The following is a 10788-nucleotide window of genomic DNA, read 5'->3' as shown; positions in this document are numbered from 1 at the left end:
CCTGCACCAGCCTCTGGTTGTGCCAGTACATCAGTCTGTTCAGCTGCTTTGTGAAAAAGATTCAGGAATTTACCTGGCCCCAAAAAACCTTTTTTTTTTTTTTTCTTCTTTTTTTTTTAAAATGTGCTGGGGTTTGAAACAAGGTGGGAGCACAGACCTAAGGGGTCTGTAAGTTACCTGGGAAACTGAGGATTAATTTATTCGGCTTTGCTGTGGGGCCTTGCAAAGCAGTTGCCCTGAAGTTGCAATGGGTGAGTCAGCCCTGTCAGGGAAATTAGTGCTGACACTTGCTGAAAATCAAACCATGGTCTTCACATGACTGAGAGCAATCCTGACAGTCGAAACGTGGAAGGAGCATTTGGAGCTCTGCAGCAAATTTATTTGATTAGTGGGAGCATCTATGGGTGCCTCCCATTCAGATGAGTGACTTGTCACCCGTTCTCAGTGTCACTCCCACAGGAAGCCAGCCTGGACCCCCGGAGTGGCACAAGCTGGTGGCTTTCTGCTGCCTCCCAGCAGATGGTGCTGCCCAATTCCTCATCCTAGGAAGGATGGTTGCAAAATGCCCAGAAAATGCTGTAAAGCCAGGCTTGTAAGGAGATCTTTATTAGCCCAGCAGAGATTAGCCAGAGAAAATCTTTCAGTGACATGATGTGGCTTTGCTGTTCCTCTTCCCCAGTGATCATCAGATGGTCCAATAAAAGTTCCCACTTTATAATCCTTGCTCTGCTTGCCTGCTACACCCACCCAACTACAGCAACATTATTTCTGGGAGGTGAGTGCAGTCAACCTCCCTTCAGCCCTGGGAGCAGCACAGTTCAGCTCACACTCTATCAAAGTGTGATTTTTGACAACCCAAGCCTCTGTGTATTTTTTCTGTGGTTTCAGAGTTTATCAGAAACGCTGGGAGGTGAATGTCTGAGATGAATACTCAAAGGCTTCAAATATGTGGCACTGCTGATTGAAGTTTCTGTATTTGCTTTTGTCAATGACAAAGGCTGGGTGGGCTTCAGAAATGGACTCACCAACTGATAAACTCCCTGGAGGTCCTGCAGAAGCCATGGATTAGAAGCCACGGATTAATTTGATGCTGTTTGCAGTTTTGGGCAGTCAGGTCAGCTGTGTGTCTTTGGACAGATGTGGTTTTGAGAGGAGACATTGTAGGGAACATGTGGCTTCCTAAGGTTGAGAATTTTTTTTTTTTTTTTGCAAACCCTGCCTCTGTGTTGCCAGCAGGGCAGAGTGGGAGCAGAGGCAGTCTGTTTTACAGGTGGAAATTGCAAAATGATGCACTGAACACTGCACGGCTCAAAGCCAGCAGGCTCGATGTTCCAGCCTGATTTTCAGGTGAATGGGAGTGTTGATCAGCAGATGGTGTTCTTCCACAACACATGTGAAATGCAAGAAGTGCCAAAGTCAGGCAAGATGTGGAAGTCACAATCAGCATGCCTGTTACCCCTCTGTCCCTAGTGTGTGGCAGGCAGCAGTGGCCTGGGACAGAGGGCCCTGTCAGGGCCAGGAGGGAGCTCTCGTTCTGTGGCTGGTTGCTCTGGGTGTGCTTGTGGGTGGTTTTAACAGAGCATATTCTGTCACTGCTGAAATAGTCCTGTTCTAGAACACTGGATTATGCCCTCTGTGCTGACACTGTTTTCAGATCTTCTGAAAGACTTCCCTTGACAAGCCCTGGGCCTTGCAGAGTCCCTGCTTTCAGCCTCACTCACTTTTCCTGAGTGTTTCACATGAAGGAGATGCTTCTTGGTTTGCTCTTCCTTGTAGTAATGGAAATCTTTCTCTCATGCTGAAGGTAATTTTGGGCTTGAAACCTTCCCAGCCAAGCAGGCAGCAGGCTGGGTGTGCCTCCCTTCCCCTCTGTCCCTGCTGTGAATGGCTGTGTGTGAGGGTCTGGGTGTTTCCTGAGCCTTCCAGACAACGTGCTAAGGGGAGAAGGGGGGTGAAATCCAGTGATTTACTGTTTCATGAAGAGCTGCACTGAAGTGCATTTTGCTGTTATCCTCAGCATATCTGAAACCCATCACCTTCTGTTCACAACTTCCTGGTCATGGTTATTGATCAGCACATTCTGCTGTGCAACAAGGAAACCGTGAGACTTGTGTGGGCCCAGCCATCCACAATGGAGCTAAAAGCAGATCCCAGGAGTTCTGCCTGGGACTACAAATTTAATTTTTCAGGCTGGTTTAGTGAGGAGGAGCAATGAGTTGCTGTTTTCTGCACCAGTTGCTCCCAGCTTACCTGGTGCACCAGCCAGCTGCTTGGGATCTCTGGCCGGCCTCTGCCGTGCAGCACGATGTCCCTCATGGTGTCCACACAAGGCTGCTCCTGCACTTTTGACCCAAAAGGCAGCTCATAATTCTTTACCTCTGCAAGGAAGCAACAGCAGCATTACAGGATGTTTCTAATGCATTCCCTTCTTTGTTTTGGTATGGCCCACTGGATGAGAATGGATTTGTTTATAACACTATGCAAAAAAGTAAGCAGATCTGCAAACAATTGAGAATTTGAAATGTAATGCTGGGCATTCACATTGAGGTTCTTTTCAGAGACCTCACCATCTGACCTCCTCCCCGACCCCAAAAGATGCAGTACAAAGGATCTGGTTTGTCTTTGGGTGAGACAATCTGAGCAGGCAGAAAGTTCTGTGCTGGTGAAGGATGGGAGGGGTGACTGACATGAGAATTTCCAGATTTCTGCTACAGGCAGGGAATGGATTAGAAGAGAAATGGCCCTCCTGGAGGAGCAACTCCATGTTGTGGAAGACCAAGGACAAACTGGCTGTTGGCAGAGGTGAGAGCCACCCTGGTTTCTGCCAGCTCCTGCCTGGATGGGAATGCTGGCTTGGGAACAAAGGATGCACTGGGCATCTGAGCCAGGCAAAGGCATCCCACTGCTGACCATGGGGCTTGCAGGGCTGTTGGAGCAGGCCAAAAGTTGGGGGTTCCTGCAGTTCTATGGACTTGTATTGGGAGTAGGTGGCAGAAGGCAGGCAGGACCTAACTCCGGGGCAGTTAAGGAAGTGTTTTGCTACACACAATTGTGGATGCCAGGATGTGGCTCTGAAGTGACAGGGTATGTCACAATATTAGAGACTGGGGTTTGTGAGTCCCCATTGCAACAGAAGCTCTCTGGTGTTGTCTGAAGGAAAAAATGTTGGGGCGGGGGGCAACTTTTGGTCTTCCTGCTTAGTTTGCTTTGCATCACGAGCACAGGCTCCATGGGACTTGGCAGCTCATCAGCTTTGAGCAGGGGCTGGACCAGATATCCCCATGGGGTCCTGTCCTGCTCTTTGACCACTGAGCCCCCCTTAAGCCATGGCACACAGAGCAGGGGAACTTGCCACCAACTCTTGGCAGTCCTGAGAGACCTGGGCCACCCCAACTCATGTCTTGTGCCATCAGTTGGGATGTAGGGGTGAGGGAGCAAAAAGGCACAAAGCAACCTGAGTGTGATGCTCCTACCTCCTACCACTTCACATCTGGAGGCCATTTCCCACAGAACAAGGGCCATGGAGTAGACATCCATCTGCTTGAAAGACTCCAGGTCTTCCAGGTTCACTCTGGACTCCAGGACCTCCGGGGCCATATACCTGGCAGTGCCCACCTGGCCACAGAGAGGAGAGAGGCATGAGCAGGGATGACTTGTGCCACAGGGCAGGGGGCTGGCTGGCAAAGGCTCCTCCAGAGAGAGCTGGTGGGTCATACTTGCCTGCCCGCTGTTGGCAAAGTCATCCACGGTGAGGGCGGGGTCGAGGCGGATGGCGATGCCGAAGTCGCAGAGCACGCACTCCTGCTCGTTCTTCACCAGCACGTTGGTGCTCTTGATGTCGCGGTGGGCGATGGGGATCTTGGGGCGGCCGCAGGCGGTGTAGTCGCTGTGGAGGTGGGCCACCCCGCTCACCAGCGACCCAGCCATCTTCTGCAGGTCCATCCAGCTCAGCACGTGGCGGGACAGGTAGTCCTTGAGGTTGCCCCGGCTGTGGTAGGCGGTGATGAGCCAGTACTCCCGGCGGGGCCCCGTGCCCCGGTCCTCGGCGGTGAGGAACTGCAGCACGCTGTCGTGCCTGAGGCTGGTGTCGGTGAAGATCTGGCTCTCGTTCTTCCAGGACGAGTATTCCTCGCAGGGGAAGATCTTCACGGCCACCGTCTCATAGTGGCCCGAGCAGCTGTGGCTCAGCTTGGCCCTCCACACCTCGGCGAACTGGCCCTTGCCCACCATCTCGTCCAGCTCGATGGGCAGCAGCTCCGTGGGCCGGCTGCTGCCGGCTGGGCTCTCGTCCATCAGCACCGACAGCTTCTCCTCCCGCTCGGCCGCCTTCCCCGGCTCCGGCAGCGCCGGGGGCTGCCCCTGCTTCCCACCCCACGCCTTGGCTCTCTTGCGGCGCTTCTGTGTGCGGCAGAGGTAAAATATCACTGTGATCATCACCGCCACCAGCAGCGGCGGCAGGAGGCTGATGGCAGCCACGGGGATCACCTCTTTGCTCTGCAGCATGGAGTAGCCTGGGGGGAGGAAAGCAAAGGCGAGGTGCTGCTGCTGCGGGTCTGCCACAGCTCATTCTCATCGCGCGGAGGAGGAAAATATGGAGAGCTGTAAATGGAGCGCAGCCCTTCGCGGGACCGCTCATCCCGGCACAGATCCCAGATGTAGGCACTGAGCTAGGGGGATGATCGGTTTGGGTCTCAAATTTAGCTCCAGTTATCAACAGCATCACTTGGGAGGGACAGTGTGGCACAAGGGACTGCAAAGCGCCTTTTGGGGGTCCCAAGCGCTGCTTGCGCTCGTGGCAAGGGGAGTTGGAAATAACAATGATAAATCCAAGGCAAGGCTTGAACACAGAAAATCTCTGAGGGGGCTTGGGGCTGAAGCTTTTCTGGACTCCTGTGGTACACAGAGAGCCAGGAGGGATGCTGGGGGTGGGCAGTGTGCAGGACCACCCAGCGCAGGGGAGTGCCGGGATGCTTCGCAGGATCATTAGCACACGGGAGCATCATCTCAGCATTTCTCTGCCGGTGCTGGCATCTCCTTCCTCAGCCCATTACAACAGCAACCCCAGCAATCGCCAGGGCATGGCTACATTTGTTTTATCTCTTTTACAGCCCCTGCTGGCCTTCAGATTGTTGGGGGAGGACATGCACACAAAGCCATAACCCTCACACAACATATAATTGCCTGATCCTTTGATGTCCGTGATTCCTGGAATAAACATGCTGACTTCAGTAGAGATATTCAAGTAAAATCTTACTCAGAGGTTTTTCTGCCAAGTATAATAACCCAGGGGAAGAGGGATAAGAATCATTCCATAAGCAAAACTCTTGCTGCTTGACCTCAGTGTGTGCAGATCATAATTCAGGTTCTGGAAAAACAGAGCATTTTGCTATTTTCCTTGGCAAATTTCAAAAAAATGTGCTGCAGCTAATTTCTGCAAGGCTGTGAAAGCGTTTCTAAAATAGGCATCAGGTTTAAACCACAAGATCAACCTAAACTGATATAAATCAATAACTAACTCAGGAATATGTTTATTTTGGAAAGTATTGGGCTTGGATATCACCTACTGCTTTAATGGATTTACCCGATGCTTTGGATCCCATCTTTGAAACTCTGAAGAAAGAGAAGATATTTTTAAGAGAGTTACATGCACAAGTCCTGAAAAGGGGAAGTTAACACAACTTCAGGAAATTCCTTCGTGAGGATGCCCCTTCCTGATGGAAGTCTTTTGATACACAGGGGTTGCAGCAGGGCTTAGGCCCCTTCTATGGAAAGCAAATGTTGCTCTGGCAATGACCACAGGTCTGTAAACCCAGACCTTGTCAAGCATTGCTGTGTGGGTCTATCCATCCCTGCTGAGGGGATATGGACCTCCAGGGCCAGGCTCAGCTGGAACACAGGTGGAGGAGTGGTCTCTGAGCTCTGATGGAGTCCCCTGCACCCCCAGTGTGAGGGCAATGCCACCCAGCAGCCCAGACCCGAAAGCAGAGCTTTAGGAATCGAGGAACACGAAAAAGTTCAGCCTGCTTCAGCTGCCAGAGAAGTACTTGTCTCTGTTAGATATTTTTCTGCTCAGGAATTGTCTATACCATTGAATGTGACCACAAGTTAATATTTAGAATGCAAATGATCCCTTAAAGCAGAAGAAAAGGATGTAAAGAATGGGGTCTGTGAGCCTGGGGTTTGCCTGAGCTGGCCCCCTGGCCCATGTCTAAGAGGAGAGAGCTGTTAAAGACCTGCACTGCTCTTTCTCTGCTGGCAGGAGAGGCTGGCTATGGAGCCTTTGCTGGGGGCGGCATTTCCAATGAGCCAGTTGTCATTTTTGTGTGAAATTACATATCCCAGCATCAGCTTTGGGATTTGACTATCTCTCCCTAGAAGTGTGTGTACCTGTTATGTTTGGCTGGGGAAGCAGCAAAGAACCGCCAAATTTAGCATCATTTGCCTCCATTAAAGTGGCTTGTTTGTTCAGAGAATTTGCATTTCATGTGATGTTTTTCTTTTTTCCTTATGTTTCAGGAGAAGCTATACCACTGGCTTGCAGGTTCTGCTTAGGCTCATTTTCAGCATCTCCTTGCTCCATGATTATGGAAAATTGGAGGCATTTCACTTTGCTTTTGTTACAGATCAGATTCTCAAGGGACACTTGGATAAACCTGGTCCACTTGGAGTTGGGGAGGTTTAGACAAGCCCCCAAAGGCTCTGGTTGGAAATATTTCCAAAGTACATGACCCTCCTGAGGTACAGAAATGAGCTGCCTCTTAGTTTTGCCTCCTGTGGATTTACAGCTCCTGTTGGATCTCCAGCCATGTGCAGCAGCGTGCCAAGACACACTCACGTGTGTGCTCAGCACCTGGGTGGCTCTGGCTGTCCCTTCCTGGGGGTAACCCTGCTGCAGGAATTCCCAGGAGAGCAGCAGGGGAGGCATTGCTGTGTGCCCAGCCCTGTGCCCAGCATCTCCCCCTCTTTGGGTTACAGCTGTGGGGGATGCCAGCAGTTCCTGTGGGTGTGTTCTGGGGCAGGATTTGCTCTGACACAATTTATTTAAAGCTTTCAAAGCTTTTGACTCACATTAGGCTACACCAGCTCCTGGGTTCCCCTTCACCCTGTGCTGAAGGCACGGCCCACTGAGAGATATGGTGGATTTTCCATCACCTGATGTTTCCACACAAAGGCTGGAGGTGTTGCTGTGGGAAATGCTTTGGCTACAGACAAAATGATGGGCTCAGTAACAGGGTAGAGATTTTAACTGGCTTTTATATTGGGAGGTCAAAGAAGATGACAAAAGAACCCCTTCTGCCATTGCATGTCCTACTCTGCAGGGATTTATCATTGGTGCTGGGTGCTGCTCCATAAAGGACACTGGCAAAAGCACTCACCATTGGTGTGGTTTTCAAAGATGAGTTTGTCGTTGCACTCCTGCTCATCCACGCAGCCACAGATGTAGATGGCCCCGTCCTCGCTGGGCTGGTGGCTCATGACGCAGCGCGAGGTGTTGTAGTTGGGGACCATCAGGTTCTCGATGGGGCGCTGGGGGTTGTGGCAGAGCGTGCTGATCCTGATGCTCTCGTTGTCCTGCCTCCTGCTCGTGACAAATGAACCAACACAGCGTTAGCCTGGCAGCTTGGTCCTTGTGTCACCTCTGCATCACCTTAACCCAGCTCTAAGATAATTTCTTTCAAGCTGTGTAGGGAATGGCTTGTTTGCAGTGGCTCTGGTACAATTCTGTTTACTTGTACTTTAGGACCAGTGATGGATATGACTGGCCCTGCACAGGCTGCAGCATTGCAGCTACTCCTGGGTGCATTCAAAGGAATGACAACCATTCATTACTCTTCCAGGGATGGCCTCTGACTCCTGATCTGGTGGTGCAAGGTGGGGGAGAGATTTGACAATGTCTTTGAGGTCAGCTGGGAAGTCAGGCATAAAAGCCAAGGAAAGAACTTAAATTTGTCTCCCTGGTGAAGTCCCCCAGTTTCAGCACACCCCACATTTTTTGGGGCTACCAGGTAATTTGACAGACAAAGAGTCCTAGGAGGGTGAGATCCCTTCTGCCAAGGCTGGGCGCTGGAGGACATCAGCATGAGGCCAAAGCTGCTGCTGTCACCGAGGTACCCACTCAGAACAAGTTTGGATGATGCACATATGCCTCTGCAAGGGAGCAGCAAGCAGCAGGGCTGGCCTGGAGGTGAGCCCTGCCTGCAGGGATCTTATTCTCTGGATGAATCTTTGAATGGAACGGGAGATGCTGGGAGGGGTGGGCAGGTTATTTGTGACTGCATAGCTACCTCACCCCATCCAATACACAATGAGGGGTGCAGCTCCATCCTGTGCCATGGGATTGCTTCCCTGGCATGGGGAATCCTGCTGCAGGGATCTTGAACTTTCCTGCACATGTCAGCTGTAAATGGGAAAAACCCAGTGACACATGGATTGCCTACCCAGGATTTAAGGTGGCTTCACCATGTGTGCTTAGGGGAATTTGGGGCAGGGGGTGGATTTTGTTGTTTGTTTGTTTGGGTTTCTTGTTGTGTTTTGCTTTTTAAAAGTCCATAATGCAACAATTAGGTTGAGGCAAACTCCTACTGAAAGCTGGCATCCAGCATCCACACTAATTAGCAGGTTGAGATAAAGCCTAGCGATAAGTGCTTGGCTGGCTTTCACTTTGGCAGGCAAATTAAAAGGGAAAGTGGAGGAAAATCACTCTGGGCAGACCCAAAATGGATGTTTTTTTAGTTTTACTCATGGGGACCAAAAAGCTGGGGGAGGCACTCCTCTGGGCCAAATCATGCACTGTGTGCTTGGTCTGAAGTGCAAGGCAGTGTTTCCTGTCCAGGCACCTCTTGCAGGAGCAGAAAAGGACTTTTCCAGGGGATGGGAAAGAGGTGAGTTAAACCCAGTGGGTTAACCCCAGCGTGGTGCCAGCTCAGATGTCCATGTGCTGGATGGGCACTGACCTTGGCTGCACCCCTGCATGTGAACTGAGGTTTCACCCACCTGATGCAAGAGGACATCACAGGTTTGGAGGTCAGGGTTGCTGGTTTGCCCTTGGGTTCAGCTTGTAAAGCTAAATTTGGAGGTTTATGGGAGTTTATAGGTCCTGCAGCAAACTTGCCGCGCTTTGTGTCAGGCACTCAAAAGCTTAATTTATTTAGAAAATAAACTGGCACTAATTACAGGGCAGGCCAAATTATTTTTTTTACTGTGCATTGTAATTTTAATTACCATGGAGTCAAGGAAAGAGGAAGAGAAAGTCCCGGATTACTGCAACAGGCAACAACACCAGCACAGGGGTACACACGCGAACCCCTTCTTCCCCCATCACCCTTGGGGAGGGAATTTCCTCTCACCATATCGCCACGCAGATCTCGTAGGGGTCCTCGCAGTAGGAGTTGAGGTTGCAGTTGCTGTAGCACACCTTGTCCTCGCAGGCTGGAGCCGTGGAGTCGCACCACTTGCACAGGTTGGTCTTGAGGCTGCGGCGGGCAGTGCAGGCTGCGGGCAGAGCGGGGCTGGTGTGAGTGACAGCATCCTCATCTCATCCCCAGCCCCTGACACCGCCAGGGGACGGGAGCCTCTGCTGACCCCCTTTCTCTACGCATTTATTTTTAAAGCTTTTGTTTTGCTGCCCACTGCGCAGTCCCCTGTGCTTTGTGTTACCCCAAAGCCTCGAGGAGACGGGAGGATGCTGCCGGCAGGTGCCGCCGGACAAAACCCTGGGAAACCGCAGAGAATCACGTTTTATCTCTGTTTTCCCCACACCATTTATCACCAAGGGGAAATTTGCTTCTTCCTCCACAACCCAGGCTCAAATTGGCGTTTCCCCTCATCCCGAATACGTTCGGTGTTGGAACAGGGGCACCTCCGAGTCTCTGTATCCCGAGACTTCATTTATTCAGCAGGAGGAGAGGTGCTGGGGAGGGATGTACGGCCAGCCTGGGACAGCTCCCTCCACTCCTGCTGTCTCCTCATTCTCTCTCTTCCTATTCAATGAGGCCAAGCTGGGAAATGTGTTTGCTACCCACTCCCCAACTATCTGTGACCTAAATTTTCCAAACTCTGGGGCAACACGGACTGCTCCCTCCAGCGTTCCCACTGTGCTCCATCCCAGCAGGAGATGCTCTCCCACCCCTGGAGCCTCAGATCTGCCACAGCAGCAGGAATAACTGCTGCCTGCGGGGAGCTGCTGTGCCTCTATCTCACAGGCATAACATTATCTCTATTTTTATAGAAAGGGTACATGAACCATGCTTGGTTAAGGGATAGATCCCAGCTAAATTTAAACTTCCTGTCTTAAGGCTGGTAAATGTCTTAAAAAAAAAAAAAAAAGCCACTGAGTGGCATATGCAGAAATATGTATTTATACTTTTTTAAAAAGTTAAATATATGCACACTAATGTGTTCAGGTGTGAACCTGGATTACAGCAGGTAATTTTTTGAAGGTTTGGGCTATCCATGGCTCTCTGGGTGCCATGTCCCTGAACCACCCAGTACTGCTGGGTGCTGCCAGCCCCTATGGAAGGGGCACTCACAGCTCACTGTGCTGCCACAGCCCTCACAGGGTTTTCCATCACCAGCTGTAAGTCTGAAGAAGAAAAATTGCAAAATCCCTGACTATGGCTTGGGGAGCCTCAGCCCCTGCAGGCAGAGCCCTGCTGATCCAGCACAGCCATGGGCACCCCCAGGTGTGTGGGTAACCTGCAGGAGCTCCTGCATCCCTGGTGGTCACCCCTGTGGCCTGCCTGTGCTCCACAGCTGAGCCCATGGACCCTTTTTAATTCTTATTCTATC

General features: G+C 51.2%; 1 protein-coding gene across 1 annotated transcript in view; it reads right to left on the bottom strand.

Annotated features, from left to right (window-relative positions):
• Positions 1-10788, bottom strand: part of LOC116998738 (TGF-beta receptor type-2-like) — a 34175-nt gene that overhangs the window by 5759 nt on the left and 17628 nt on the right. The window contains exons 2-6 of the mRNA XM_033064791.2: positions 9348-9492; positions 7377-7579; positions 3721-4511; positions 3474-3615; positions 2251-2378 (exon numbers count right to left, since the gene is read on the bottom strand). Of these exons, the coding sequence (XP_032920682.1) occupies positions 2251-2378; positions 3474-3615; positions 3721-4511; positions 7377-7579; positions 9348-9492 (1409 nt within the window). The remainder of the gene's footprint in view (positions 1-2250; positions 2379-3473; positions 3616-3720; positions 4512-7376; positions 7580-9347; positions 9493-10788) is intronic.

This window comes from Catharus ustulatus, chromosome 7 (assembly GCF_009819885.2).
Source record: "Catharus ustulatus isolate bCatUst1 chromosome 7, bCatUst1.pri.v2, whole genome shotgun sequence".
NCBI classification, from domain to species: domain Eukaryota; kingdom Metazoa; phylum Chordata; class Aves; order Passeriformes; family Turdidae; genus Catharus; species Catharus ustulatus.
Note: the sequence above shows the minus strand (reverse complement) of the source record. Positions and strands in the feature narration are given on the sequence as shown.